General features: G+C 31.3%; 1 protein-coding gene across 1 annotated transcript; it reads left to right on the forward strand.

Moving 5' to 3' along the window:
• Positions 1–6,814: 6,814 nt before the first annotated feature.
• LOC112776472 (pyruvate dehydrogenase E1 component subunit beta-1, mitochondrial) lies at positions 6,815–12,148 on the forward strand. Its single transcript, XM_025820639.2, has 15 exons — positions 6,815–7,088; positions 8,112–8,174; positions 8,243–8,296; positions 8,417–8,497; positions 8,612–8,638; positions 8,724–8,786; positions 9,071–9,157; positions 9,842–9,967; positions 10,121–10,254; positions 10,581–10,653; positions 10,739–10,804; positions 11,071–11,109; positions 11,215–11,339; positions 11,423–11,537; positions 11,780–12,148. Exons 2-15 carry the CDS (start codon positions 8,151–8,153, stop codon positions 11,846–11,848), a joined length of 1,083 nt encoding a protein of 360 aa, XP_025676424.1. The 5' UTR covers positions 6,815–7,088; positions 8,112–8,150; the 3' UTR covers positions 11,849–12,148.
• Positions 12,149–16,019: the final 3,871 nt, after the last annotated feature.

A 16,019-nucleotide genomic window follows, 5' to 3' on the forward strand; every position in this document is an offset into this window, starting at 1 on the left:
TTAAAATTATTATTGCTCATTTTTTCATGGTTAAAAAATACTAGTTTATTCATGAGATAATGTCAAATTTGTTTTATGATATTTTTAACACTCATCTAAATAGTTTATAACTTTTGAAAATAACGAAACTGATCCTTAAGTTTATAAATTATGATTCTTAGTTCGTCCTTAATTTAACTACTATTAATACAGTATTGATATAGTGTTAAAATATTTATTTGACAATGATAAAATAACGTAATTTAAATTTTAATATAATAAAAAAATAAACAAAAATATATATAAATTTTTACAAGGTAAACAGATGTACACTCTAATATTTTAATAAGTTATGTATATACACTAATATTAAGTTTAATTGATCATTTATATCTTTCTATCACTTGAATAATTTTTACAAGGAGACAATGGACTATTTGTACAATGAGCTATTGAGTTACAAAATGAACATTTCCATACTATCTAGAATAACCATCCGAGTACTAGTGATAATAAACATCTTCCCAAAAGTTTAAACTAATTTTGGGGTTCACTAAAGATCAAACTCTTGACCTTTTGGATCTAACGCTCTAGATACCATGCAATGATACCACTCATCCCAAAAGCTTCAGCCGATGGGAAAAAGTAACACTAATGATTATATCTCTAATACTCCCTAAACCTCTATTATACACATTGTATAAATATTCCATTGGCTCCTCATACTTTCCCTTTTTCCAATAATAGTGGTTGTCAGGTGACACTTTATCTACCATGATGGCTCTATTCATTACAAAAAAGTTCAATGTGGCTATTAGTTACTGCACTCATTTTCTAATACTCTTCAATTCTTGATTAATTTTATTAGTTATCTGCAACATCTTTTTCCTTTTTTTTTACCTTCCATTTGTTTTCTTCTACAAACCTCTATTTACTTTTTTCATTCTACTCTTGAATCTCCCAATTTTTTCAGCATCAACAACTTCATCAACCCAAACAAAAATAATTACACATCAATTCAACTTTTTTTCATTCATGAATTTAAGGATAATTTCAACTATTTCACATAAGTTACATAGCATTTATCATCATAAATAAAATAAGAAATCACATATCTCCCACAACGGATAACAAAAAAACAATCTCCCTGGGTTCTACTCTGTCGCAGACTCAAGCACCACTACGTTAAGTTCATGTAGACACTTGACATTGTTGTAGTCGAACTTCTTCTTATTCTTCTTTCTATTCTTCGACGCAGAAGAAAAGCTATCACAACCACTCGCATAAACATGGGATATGTTTTTCCGTCGTTGATATTGTGACATTTTGGTATATTAGGGTTTACAAATCCCTGATATGAGAAATGTGAAGAAGGTTTAGAAAGGGGATTTTACTTTAATCTCATATTTTTTTTATTTTTATTTGTTAAATTCATGTCACATAATGCACAGAGTCACCATGGCAAATAACGTGTCATCTAGCAATTATTACTGTCGAAAAATTATTCAAGTGACAGAAGGATAGAAATGACCAACAAAAATTTGATATTAGTGTGTACACATGACTCATTAAAAAATTAAAATATACATCTATCAATGTATATTTTTGTTCATTCTTCTTATAATCAAATAAGTGTTTCAAAATTGCTTAGTTGAACTCATTTCGATTAGGCCATTAAGAACCCAATCAAAGACCGCCACTGTCGGGCGATCCCCAACCTCCGTGTGTAAACTTCACTGAAGAAACGAAACTTTGTTTGGCAGAGCCTTATCGAAAAACTTTGGTGATCAAGATCCTTGATAAAAATTATAGTTACATAGCGCTTTCATACAAGCTTCGGATGGTCTGGCGCATCAAAGGTGGCTTTGATCTGCTTGATGTGGGGTTTGGATATTTTATGGTAAAATTCGATGCAGCTGAGGATTGTGAGAAGGTCATACTTGGTGGCCCGTGGTTAATTGAGGGGCACTATGCTGCTGTAAAATCGTAGGATATAGATTTCTAGCCATGTAAGCAATCCTTTGGGTCTACGCTTGTATGGTTTCGGATTTTGGGACTCCCAATCTAGTACTATCAAGAACAGGCTATAATGCATATTGCTTCTGCAATAGGAGTCCCCATTAAAGTGGACCTAGCCACTAAATTAGCTGAGAGAGGACGATATGTCCGAGCATGTGTTCAAATAAATTTAGGACTGTTGGTGATCAATCATATCATTGTGGAAGGCGTAACTCATGCAGTAGAGTATGAAAGTTTAAATTTAATTTGTAATTCTTGTGCACGTTATGGCCATGATATCGCACAATGCTTGGGTAGAGACTCCAAGGAAGGAAATAGTGCTGATTTCGATGCCACCAAACCCTAAGACAGGACAACGGCGGTGCCAAATCCTGATCCCAAAATTCAAAATTCAAATGAAGTAGAATCTGATGTGGTAGGCGGCGTTACTGGCGAGAATCCTGCACTGAATTTGCAAGAGGATTTAGCGGCTAATAATTTGCATGGAAATAACTTTGAGGAGGCTTGCATGCATGATGAACCGGGCTGGGAGCAAGTTGTGAGGAAAGGTAAAACCAAACTGGGTCAGAAGCAATCTAACAAGGCCCAAAGAGAAACTCAATCCAAAACCGGTTTGGGTAGGGTAACCAGGCCCACTATCCACTTCCCTCACATGGATGGTTCCAGCTCCTATCGCACCAGGGTCGGGTCAAGGTCGGGCACAGCGCTTCCCGTGATGGTGATACATCAATCTCCTTAACCCGACACACCCCAGTGCCTCGCGGCTCCTCTCTCCGGAAACGACCAAGGTCGACGTCCCTAGAGAGCTCGCCGGTTGAGAAAAAAGGAGGCACGCGGTGGAAGCATCATGTGCTCTTGCAGTCGTGAAGGAGAGTGTTATCGTGGTGGTTCCATTGGAGAAGGAAGGCATGTTGCTGGCTGTTGCTGCGTCGGTAAGTGGGAATGAGGAGATATTCCATGGAGATCCAGCAAACATAAAGGTCACAGGAGTCACTCCCACTGGACAAGCCTCGGTTTGAGGTTGGTGAAGCACTTTCATTCCCTTGTTTTATATTTTTATATTTTATATTATGGATAGTTTAAATATAATAGCTTGAAATATTAGGGATGCTTCTGATAAGTTAGCCCAAGTGAATTGTAAAGAGCTGATTAGGAAATTTAAACTTGTAATTTTTATTGTTGTTGAAATTCACTGTCTTTTCAACACTTGAAGCTGTTCTGGAAAAGACTTGGTTATCACTCTATTGTTATAGTGGAAGCATCAGGACATAGGAGAGTATCTGGTTCCTTTCTGCAATATAGGGTTCACTGCAAATGGGTAGATGATTTCAATTAGTATGTTACAGTTGAGGTTCACATAAATAATGTGATTTGAAAGTGCATTGGTTTCTATAGTAGTCCTTAGTTTAATACTAGAGTTCTGCTATGGGATTATCTTGTTACTCAGTCCTCGTCTTTCTGCAGGCCATTGATTGTTCTTGGTGATTTTAATGAAGTACTATTCTCTCACGAATCTAAGGGTTACCTCTTCTCGAGTTGCCATGCAGATCGGCTTACTGCCCTCTCTAGGAGATAGTGATCTGTTTGACTTGAAGACTATTAGGAGATGATTTTTTTAGTACAGAAGAGTTAAAAATGGTGTTGAGGTGGTGAAAAAACTTGACCGAGTCTGTATCAACAGTGGATGGTTATATCTCTTTCCAGAGGCTTACGCAAAAATTTTAAATAGTCTTTAGTATGATCATTGTCCTATTCTAGTGCGCTGTACAAGTCGTCTCCAACCAAAAAAGAATAGACCTTTTCAGTTTATTGCGCTTGGGCAACTCATCCGGGATACAGAGATATTGTGAACCAGTCATGGCGAGCTGGCTACAGAGAGGTGCATGGCAAGCTTTCAAAAGTGTAGAAGAACTCTCTAGAATTTAATTCTAAAGTGTTCGGCAACATTTTCGTTAGGAAATGTGAATTGAAGAGGTAGATTAATTTCCTTCAGAAGCGACTGGAAGTAATGGAGGATTTGTTTATGCGACAAAAAGAACAACAGTTCATTGAGAAATTTAATAAAACACTTGTGAAGGAGGAACTTCTATGGTTTCAAAAATCTAGAGAGCAGTGAGTAAAATTCGGGGATAGAAATACCAAGTTCTTTTATATCCAAATTTTTGTTCGGAAAAAGCATCATAAGATTCATGGTCTCTTTCTTCAAGATGGGGTGTGGAAAACGGATCCGGAAGTCCTTAGAAGGGAAGCTGAATCTTTTTATGAACGCCTATTCTGCCAGTCGAAGGATGTGGATTTAGGTTGTCTTGGTGATGTACCAATTGATTTAGTCTTTTATTATTAAATGTGTATAAAAAAATTAGTTAGGATAATAAATTATCTGTAATTTAATTAAAATATTTTAAGTTCAAGTTTTAGAAATAAAAAAATATTTTTTTATAAATTATATATAATGAATAGTATTTTAAAAATAAAAGTGTACACCAATTCTTTTTATTTTTTATATTTTTATATCATTAATAATGTTTAACAAAATTTATGTTAGTATACATATTTTTGCCCCCACTCCTAAAATTTTTTGAGTCCGTCACTGCTTGATGACATTGCACATGGTACTTTAACCGGTTCGACTCGATCACCCGGTACTCAGCAGACCTGTGAATACTTTAGTTCTTCATACTCTGCAGCACTGCATCTCGGCATTTGAACCTGTGACCAACCTGAAACTCTACCCCACCGTTTAGATTGTAATCCTCATCCCCCATGTTGGAAAACGGAGTCCTCTCATGTATGGTGTCCAGATCCAGACTATGATAGTGACTTGGTACTGCTGATAGTGCCGAATTGAGTAGGGTGGAGGCAAGACATGGCGCGCCGCAGTCTCAGCGGGCGTCTCCGGTACAAACTCCTCCTCCTCGCCCCCTTCAGAAGAATTACTATCGGCACTATCTGCCACGTATTCTTCATCTGACTCTTCATCACCCTCCTCCACCTTTTCTACTGGAATGGCGCATGAATGGGTGTGCGAGAGGTCTGTTGTCTTGTACGTAGGTCGAGTGTACAGAATCACCACGACCAACATCTCCAACTTCGGCGGAAAGCTCCATCACTTGTTCCGCCATGATTCTCCCATGGATGTCGAACATGAGCCGCACATGCTCGTCCCCTAGAAGTCGAAATAGTCGAAACCGGAAAACTCCATTACCCATGGGTGCCAGCAACCTATACCCCACCCTTTCGGCCTCCCTCGTTTCTGTACCACCGAGGTTGCTCAATATCAAACTCTTCAACTCGGACAACGTACTTACACGCTGAGTTTGCAACACTATTGGATTGTCACACTCAAATATCATCCCGTTGTCGTCATTTCTCATATGACAATTGGGGTAAACACACAACTATGTAAACGAGGTTACTAGCCAATGTTGCCTTATTTTTGTGAGAAAAACGTGATAAAAAAAGATACGAAATATGTGTGGAGAATGTCAAGGATTACACATCTTTTTTATAACTGTTGAAAATTTGTTCCATCGTATCTCGTTTACACTATAAACTCGTTTACACTATAAACGAGATACGTACAAAATTTATCTCGTTTACAGTGTAAAGGAGATAAAAAAATATTTATTTCGGTAATAATTTTTTAAATTATTTATTTCAGTAATTATTATAATTAATTTATTTATTAAAATAAAAAATCCATATATCATCTCTATATTTATTATCCTCTACAACCCACATAGATGACGTGCTACACTATTACAAATGGAGAATAAGTACGCATTCAAATTCCAACAGCCCTAGCAAGTACTTTTCTTTGAAGGGTAATTTTTAATTTGATATGCGATAAATTATTTTAGTTTTCATAAAATCAAAGTAGTTTTTGTAGGTTGATTTAATTCATGTTTAGGTTTTGATATGATTCATATTTATTATTTATAGAACCTATCTTAACACATTTAACTACTAAAAGAGCTTAGACAATTAATGTAGCTTTGGTTTTCATTCACAAATCAATTAAATTCTTAAGCTTTTTCAAAGAATCAATTTGGTCTTAAATTTTACAACCATTAATCCTTTCAACAAATTTCGTTCCTAACTTTTCGAATTAAAAATATTATAGTTATACAAAAAGTTAATCACTAAAATAGCTATTATATATTTATACCTAAATATATAGTTTAATTTTTTTAATATATTTTATATTTATATATATTTATTATTTTATATAAATAATTTATTTAATCATTTAAATTTATTGTGAAAACTGAGAATGGTTGCTTTTATAATTATAAACTAAATTAATCTTTTTTACACATTCTATAATTTTCATTTTAAAGATATTAAAATAGAGTTTAATTTTGATGGAGTGTAAAACATTTTACACAATCGTGTAATCATATCCGTTCTTTTAGATAACAATTCATAGGATCAATATGAAAGGTAGTTATTTTTGTTGATGTGACCTAATGTAATTGAATGTACGTATAAAATTACTTTACACTGTCAGTATATTAAAATTAAATTCATTAAAATAATATAAATAATAAATAAACAAAATTTTAAGACACCAAAAAATCAATGTTTTTATATTTTTATTTAGAGGAGTGTTAAGGAGCCAAGAATTTTTGTGTTTTATAACCATCAATTGACCATCAATAATATTTTTAATGGTATGAGATTACATCTAATTATGGGAGATCACTCACTTTTCTTTTGATGGTTAAGTGCTGGCCACAAAATACAAAAGTTGCTGACCCTAGACTTTCTCATTTATTTTTTCACAAAAATATTTATCTCTTAACATTTCTAGATCAACTTAATCTCTTATAAACAAAAATACAAAATTTGATTAGCATATGTATATCTCCCGGTTTTTGGGTAGGTAGGTTGGTGTTGGTCGCATACTTTTTATGAAGGGTTGGCAACTTTAACAGAAAACAAAGCCAATCTCCCGTCTCCATTTTCTCTGAATCTCCATTCTCTGACAAGCCACACAGTCGTTCGTTGAAGCTGCTTTCTACCTCCCATCGCTTCCATAACACGATCCGTACAACTCTCGACCCTTCTCTGTCTCTGCCTTTCACCACGTGAGTTATTTTCCCCCAAATTCTATTTGCTTTTCCCCAATTCCTTGGTTCAATATATATTTCTGAAATTTCATAATTTTTGCTCTGATTTAGTTGTTTCTGTTGCGGCTGTATAGTATAAATTGCGCTCCGATTGCGTAGTGGAAAAGATTCAAAACTATAATGGATTTGATTTCATGCTTTAAGTATCACCGATCAACTAGTATGTTAAATCTTTTACCTTCTAAATCCACTTGACGTATAAGTAACTAATAATTAGATATTGAAAATAGGAAGATTCAGTGATATTCAAGTATATATAAAACGGTTATGGAGGCCATCACTATTCTATACTAGTAGAATGCGTGTAAAATTTAATACTATTTGTTTTATACCATGAAGACATGTTTAACAATTATAATTCTAAATTATTAAGACAAAATTAAGAAATGCATTGGAAAGTACGTCACTTCTAAACTCCTTTTTTTGGGGATAACTCTCTCTTTTTAAGCTTTATTCTAAACTTACACCAATTAATGATTTGAATAGAGATTTTAAAAAATATTTTTGGTTGCAAATGTTAAAAAGCGGCTTGATTGGACCACTGAAAAATAGAAAAGCAGCTTTTGCTGTTAGTGTGAATAAAGAAGGTGGTTCAATAAAAGCAGGAGGGGATATGAATCACATAAAATTTGTAAAGGAAGTGTGTAAACGGAATAGCAGCTTTAGTTGGGGAAGGGTGAAATAGGTTTTTTATATGGAATAGAGGGTGTTTTATTAAATTATGTAGTTTGAAAAAATTTGACATAAATATGGACTATCATGAAATTTGCATAGACACTTTTAAAAAAGGTACTGATGAAATATATAATTCGCTAGATTAGCCAATGCCTACCATTTCTCTGTTTTTTTTCCCCTTTGGATATGCTATATATGTGTGAAGATATGATTTCAGTATCTGGTTCTATGTGTGGCTTTTAGATTACTTCGTTATGTAATTTGTAAAGAATGTTGTTTGTTGATGATTATGGTTCTTGTGACTAGGTTTGCTTTGTTTGAGTTCAAGGTTTCGAGTAAAGCAAGATGTTGCGTGCTATAAGGCATAAGGTAGGTACCATTTCCTACTTTTGTCTGATTCGGTGCTTGGAAGCATCTGACACACTTTTGCTTTGCAGAGTATCTGCCCTGCCTTCGGTGCATTTAGAGCTTTCGCTTCTGCAGCTAAAGAGGTATGCTTTCTTCCTTTAGTTTATCTCACCTTTCATTTCACGCCTAACTTAATGCATGTTTTATGTTTTCGAAACAAAATATGTTTCTAACATATTCTAATCTATGATATAACATAACAGATGACAGTGAGAGAGGCTCTGAACTCTGCTCTTGATGAGGAAATGTCTGCTGATCCTAAAGTGTTCTTGATGGGTGAAGAGGTAATTTAGGTGCCTCATTCATACCATCATATTTTTATTTTCGAAAATGAATTCTTGCTGGTCTCTTTACTATTTTCTGTTTCTTATGATAGTTTTGGGTGTATTTAACTGCAGGTCGGAGAATACCAGGGTGCATATAAGGTTAGTTATGGGTTTCTTGGTGGCTGTGCATTTGTGAATTTGTTTTGCTATCATCTGTTTAACTTCTACTTCTTCTTACGTGTAGATTTCTAAGGGGCTGCTGGACAAGTATGGCCCTGAGAGGGTTCTTGATACTCCAATTACTGAGGTAACAAACACTTCCTTACTCGTTGATATTTGTTCAGGCACTTATTCGCAAGATCTTAATTCTGTCATTCTGCACCTCCTCTCAAATGTTTACATGTATATAACTTATCTATCCTAAATAAGACTGACTGCAACAGAAAGGGAAAAGTTTAATGCCAACAAGAACAAATAAAACAGAATCCGAATTATCACATAAGGGATAAACCCTATCCATCATTGTCACTGCTTCTGTTTTATTTTACTATTTTAGTGAGGAGACTAATTTGTTTGCTAAATATATTGCAGGCTGGCTTTGCTGGGATTGGAGTCGGTGCTGCTTACTATGGTCTAAGGCCTGTTGTGGAGTTTATGACTTTTAACTTCTCCATGCAGGTTAGAGTTTAACTTGATTAAATCCTTGAACAAAGTGTGAAGTTAAGTGTGTTATTTTACATTTTTATTAAAGCACCTATTTAATTAAAGTACTGTGATGTCTTTTGAAGTTGGTCAAATTCTTCTTGCCTGATGCTTTTTTTATTTTTTTATTTTTGGGGATAAAAGAAGAATATACTTAAGACAATGAAAAGAATCAAGTTCTTTGTGATTTGAATATCTGGGTCACATTATATGGACATTATTGAGTTCACATTTGAGTCTTGATTACATATATAAATTTTGCCTTTGTGATCGGAGGCAAACTGTTGACCTCTCTCTATAATGGAACAATGTATTCAAGTTACTGTTGGCTGTACTAATCATAAACAATATATTCAAGTTACTGTGTGGTGTTTGACTTGCAGTTTTAGTGTCACTGAAGCTCCATATGCATTAACCAGGCTTCATAGATGTTGGGCCTCATTTTTTGAATTTTTTTTGCTTCTTAATTCTGTCCTCTGTTTTAGCCACAATTCTTAATTTCTCAGAACATATTATGTTAGAATGTGAAGTTTCTTTTCTCTGCATGACAGCAATGTTGAGAAAAAATGTTGCATCAACACATGTAATGAAAGATCACCTTACTAGCTTCTTCATTAGGTTTATAATTTAACTGCTTGCTGTATTTTAATTTGTCCATAGGCAATAGATCACATCATTAATTCTGCTGCAAAATCAAACTACATGTCTGCTGGGCAAATATCTGTACCTATCGTCTTCAGAGGACCCAATGGAGCTGCTGCTGGTGTTGGTGCTCAGCACTCTCAAGTATGGACCTCTAGGCTTTCTACCTTTATGTATAAACTTTCCTCAACTAGTTTTGTGTTTCCTGTTGAGTATGCTCTGGTTACAACCTGTTGAGCACAGATATCATGGTTTTTATTTTTTATTGTATATCCAACAACTTTACTTTTTATGCAGTGTTATGCAGCTTGGTATGCCTCGTGCCCTGGGTTGAAGGTATTGGCACCATATTCATCTGAAGATGCTCGTGGCTTGCTTAAAGCCGCTATAAGGGACCCTGATCCTGTTGTTTTTCTTGAAAATGAGTTGTTGTAAGTTGTGCTTCTTGATTAATAATGCCTTTGTTCTTTTTTTTTTACCCTCTCACCTTAGCTTATATTTTCCATTCCACAATATCTATTATTCTATTGTCTATGCAGCATTTTTTGTTGAATTATTAATTAAACCTTGATCTATATAAGTGTTCAAAATTATTCTACTATCTCTTTCCTCATTTATTAAGGGTTGCTTAATAATTTATCTTTACATTACACTTGATTTTAAGTTTCTTAATAATTCCATTCAAATAAAGTGACGTATATAAAGGAATGGAGGGAGTATGTGAAACTGAAAATGAATTTGTGTATTTCCCCTTTAGATATGGTGAGTCATTCCCTGTTTCAGCCGAAGTTCTTGATTCCAGTTTTTGTCTTCCCATTGGAAAAGCAAAGGTAATATTATCTATAAACTATAATATATGAAATACCTGTCTATAGACTCTGAATCCTTGTTTTTCATAATGCATTTTATTAACAGATTGAGAGAGAAGGAAAAGATGTTACTATTACAGCCTATTCAAAAATGGTTGGCTATGCTCTTAAGGTATCTAGATATGTATTGTTTGCTTTTATATCCAATTTATTATTACTATTTGCTGAGGAATATGATAAGATAATAGGGTTCCTTGCACTAACAGGTATTGTAAATTTTGGAAGGCACTGGTCTGTTATGTGGTGTTATACGAACTTTTTAAGAACATTAGAATCTTTATTCTTTCCTTCATTTTTTATTTTTTGTAAAAGATTCAGAATCTTTTTCACACACAAAGAAGATTTTGGATATAAATAACTCTCTTGCTTGGTCCTTAGGCTGCAGAGATACTGGCGAAGGAAGGAGTCAGTGCTGAGGTAAGCTTTGCCATGGTTTGTGATTGAAACTTTGAAAGTCTTCTCCCAATGAAACCTGTGTTTCTGTTATGATAAAAATACTGAGTCAAGGATTTGTCTGCATAGGTTATAAATTTGCGTTCAATTCGGCCACTTGATAGAACCACAATTAATGCTTCAGTCAGGAAAACCAACAGATTGGTGACAGTTGAAGAAGGTTTTCCTCAGCATGGTGTTGGCGCTGAAATTTGGTTTAGCTCTTTGCATTGACCTTTTAGCTGTTAAACTTGTTAATTGTTGGAAATAAACTAACCTTCTTGCATCTCTTGAGCAGCACATCTGTAGTTGAGGAGAGTTTTGGTTATCTCGATGCACCGGTTGAGAGAATTGCCGGGGCTGATGTTCCTATGCCTTATGCTGCCAATTTAGAGAGAATGGCTGTCCCACAGGTGATTCTTCTAAAGTTAAATTTTATTTTCAGTGAATTTGCCACCCTGATTTGGATGACTCATTCTGTTATGCATATTGATTCAATAAAGCAAATAAGTATTATATATTTTCTAACCTAATAGTGTTGAGATGATTGGCTTGGTATGACACAAGTATGTCATGGAAATCAGTGTTAATTTACTGAAAGCTTTGGTACATGTGTATTGGTTAAATTTGGTTTGTTCTGTATGCCGATGTGTAGGTTGAAGATATTGTTCGTGCTGCAAAGAGAGCATGTCACAGATCTGTGCCCTTGGCTGCAACAGCTTGAGTTTATAAAGTACCAGATAATTTTATTTTATTTTGATCTCCCGGTTATGGTTAATTCTTCGGTAATCCTAGATATTACCTAAAACATTTTTTGCTCCATTTTTCACCATAAAACAGCAGAAAGAAATTGCAACCAGAGAATGCTGGTTTCAGTATGCGTAGTACTGCAGCCTAAATTTTCGGGAGTTACAGATGCTATATATTTTCTGTAAATTTCATTTATAACAATGACACAAGGCGGAAAGTTTTCTGTGTCATTTTGTAATTGGCAATAACAGAAGAAATCAACTGCTCGAATTAAGTTTCCTGAGTTCATTCTATATTTTCTGTAAAATTTGGGGAATGGCAAATTGGCAATGGCATGCTAACAGAACCACTGCAATTGGTTGTTTCCCTGCTTCCTTTACGATCGAAGCTAGTCTTGAGATATTTTATTGCTTACCCTTAAAGTTGCAAGTTTTGATAATGTTCCTAATGCATCCTTATTCTTCATATGCTAAAATCTTTTAACTCAGAGCAGAGACTATTGATGGGAACAGAGTTTTACCAATTTAATTAAACATGATACATTTAGAAGCTCAATTTTACAAAAGAAAAAAGAAATGCATCCGAAACTCTTAGTATGTGTTTGGATTAACGTTCGTAAACGGATGTTTATATAGAATTGATTTTGTAAAATTGATTTTGATCAGAAGTGAGTTGGTATTAACGTGGTTTATAGTTGGTAATTTTTATTCAAAATAGATTATAGTAAACTAAATATTGTTTGGATTATATTATTCAAAATCATTTTTAGATTAAAAATTATAAAAAATAACAAATTTAAATAATTATTTTATATTATCTTATAATTTTATTTTAGATATTTAAATAAATTTTAATATTTTTTTAGTACTCTCATGCTCTTTAGTATTCTAATAGAATTAATAGAATCGTAATACAAAGCAAACAAAATATTTCATAAAAAAAAAAAAAACAATAATGGTAAAATCTCAAGCAAAATATTCTATAATAGAAGTTTTATAAAAAATAATAATATGCATAAGAGAACATTGAAAAAAATATTATAAAAAAATAAACATATGAATAATAAAGGACATAATTGGTACATAGAAAATATGGTACATAGAAAATAAATTTTAGTCCAACGTGAAAAAAATGAATGTAAAAGCTAAAATTGGTAATTTTTGATAAACGTGAGTTAAAAGGTAGAAATTACTTTTGCGGTTAGAGAATAAAAAAAAGTTGACAAACATAAAAATAAAGCATTGAAGAGATTCAAATGAGGCTTCTCTCTTCTTCAACACAAGACTAAATACACTACAAAAAAGTTGTCTTTTAAAAGACAGTTTTCTTAAACTATTTTAAAAAAGTTAAAATTTTACCAAACAAATTCTATATCTATTATGAATGATTTGAAATAAATTGAGACAAATTATTTAAACGAACAAATATAAATTCTTCTACTATTTTATCTATATCATAGAATCAGTTCAGTTGTACATCTTTCCGAAAATTTAATTCATAACAAAGGTTTCAAAACAATGCAAACCATCAAACTGTGGTGCCACACTTGGTTTCCTAATGGCCTTGGTTTGTTCTTCCACTACTCTTTTTGTAGACATTGTTTCTTGATCAGATGCTGAAATTCCTTTTGTAAGTTTCTGCGTTTATAGAAATCTTGATGTTACTTTTTGGAATTATATAACATTTTATATGAACATAAATAAATAAATATCTTTTTCTTACCTTCGCATTATAGAAGAAGAATCCAACTCCGGCAGCTACAGCAGGGAGAGATGCATAAATCTTTCGCATGGCCATTGGTGTAACGGTGGATTGATAGAAAAGAATAAGAGCCTTGTGATGATATTAATATATATATATATATATGTATGAGTCCAGAGAAAATATTAAGAAGATCAGATACTTTGTTAATGATGGGAATTTGGGAAGCAAACAATGGTTTATAAAGGCACGTAACGAGTAGAAAAAAGAGAAAGCATAGTGTTTTATCTTATCTTATTTTAATTTAATCCATGTGGTAAGGAATTAAATTTAAAAGTGCTAAAAGATTTGTTCTGTTTTATTCATATTATGATACATTAGTAATAATATACGTTATTTTTATCTTTTAAGATTAAATTTTCTAAATTTTAAAAGTATTTTTTTTTTTATCAAAGATAAGAGGCTCGAACCCGCAACCTCTTAATTGAGTATGGGGAGATTATGCCATTTGAGTTATAACTCATTGGCAATTTAAAAGTATTTTTTAAATCAACTTTTTTTTTTAAATTAATGATGTGTCAAAATATAAATGAAATAAAGTAAAAACTTTTATCTTTCTTAAAATATATCTAAAAAAATTTTAAATAGTTATTAGTTTTATAAATTAATTCTGTAGATCAGATTTTAAATTATGATTTTTTAAAAAGAGTTCAGTTAAAATTTAATATGCTACATATTTAATCAAAATATTCATAGATAATATTTTTTATTTGATAGTGATAAAAATATTTTATTCTTATATTCTTAAATATAATTTAATGATCGTATAAATTTTTTTGTTGTTGTTTTAAAGATAAAATTAATTTTAGTCCAACAAAATCAAAGTCAAAATTAAGTTAAAATAAAAAATTAATTTGTATCAAATCTAATCAAAAGCAACTAATTTATCCATATCCGTTTAATTTTTCCTTAATTTTATCTACCGCTATTTTAAAGTGAATCTGAAATCTCTTTTTAAACAGTAAACATAAATTAAGGATCAAACCTGACTTTTGATTAGTCAACAAAAAAAAACCTGACTTTTGATTCATTAGAAATTTGAATTAAGTTAATAAATCCAACTAATTTTAAATAATAAAAATAATTATTATCAAATTATAGAATTAATAAACCGATCATAAAAATAAAAATCAATTTAAAAAATAATTATTTTTTTATATAAAAACTGACTTTTTTATTTAAAAAGCAATCTTGTATTTAAAAATAGTTTTTTCCTTTAAACACATACATCTCATATTCCTTTGTATAATATATATATATATATATATATATTGCTGAATTATATATACATCACATAAACTTTATACCAACTAATTGAAGATACTACATAATTTTTATATAACCTGTTACCATAGAATATAATATGTGCTTGATTCGAATAACTCTTCTTTTTAAAAGAGGTAAATATCAATTCCATATTTAAAAAATTTTGTCGTTGATAAGATGATATCTAATTTTTGTTATTTTTTCGAAAAATTTTAAAATATGATAAAATTGACCTACCGTAAATTAAGTTATTTAAAGTAAAAATTTAGAGAGTGGTTTGTCCATTAACAATAATTATAATTATAAAATTTACTCACTTTTAATTTTTATAACTAGTTTCATTTTCCGTGTCTTGTACAGGAATTTAAATTATAATCCTAAATAAATATTCTTTGGTATGAATATAAATTAATTTAATTTAAAATAATTAATACTTATATAATAATATTTGATATGTAATTTATTGAGAATTAATTTATTATTTAAAATTATTTCCATAAAATTTGTAGCATGTAAAAATAGTATTTTTATTATTTAAAAAATGATTCATAATTTTTTAATTATATAATTAACTTAGTTAATAACTTTATTATTGCTTTATTTTCTACCAAAAAATTTAGTTCATACTATTTAAATATTTTTTAGTACTAATACAATTAAAAAAAATTAGCATATTATATTTATTATCTTATATAATGATTTAAGTTGTTTATTTGGTATGCAAAATAATATTAATGATATCTTAATATATCTATACGAAAAGAAAAAAAATTATACAATATATTATATGTTATAAAGATTAGATGATTTATATATAAATTAACTATATGATTATTACAAAAGTATCAAAATAATCATTTATCATATATAATAATCTTAGATATATATAATATCATGAATGTAGTAATATGATCTATTTTAATGATGTGAATGATTATTGTTATTGTTATTTTTATTTTTTATTATATTAATAATTAATATTTTAAACTAAAAGAGAAAAAATAATTAAAATTTTTTTAACTTAAATTAAAATTTTTTTTGTAAGTATATCCAAATTTTTATATATATTAAATAGTTATAATATTTAATAGTATAGTATTTATTATAGTAATGACTTA

This window comes from Arachis hypogaea, chromosome 19, assembly GCF_003086295.3.
Source record: "Arachis hypogaea cultivar Tifrunner chromosome 19, arahy.Tifrunner.gnm2.J5K5, whole genome shotgun sequence".
NCBI classification, from domain to species: Eukaryota; Viridiplantae; Streptophyta; class Magnoliopsida; order Fabales; family Fabaceae; genus Arachis; species Arachis hypogaea.

Bases quoted from the DNA above. Each gene is read 5' to 3' on its own strand.
- LOC112776472 (XM_025820639.2), top strand. From the start codon at position 8,151: ATGTTGCGTGCTATAAGGCATAAG. The intron at 8,297-8,416 runs GTATGCTTTCTT...ATAACATAACAG, and splicing joins TCGCTTCTGCAGCTAAAGAG to ATGACAGTGAGAGAGGCTCT. The intron at 9,968-10,120 runs GTATGGACCTCT...CTTTTTATGCAG, and splicing joins TTGGTGCTCAGCACTCTCAA to TGTTATGCAGCTTGGTATGC.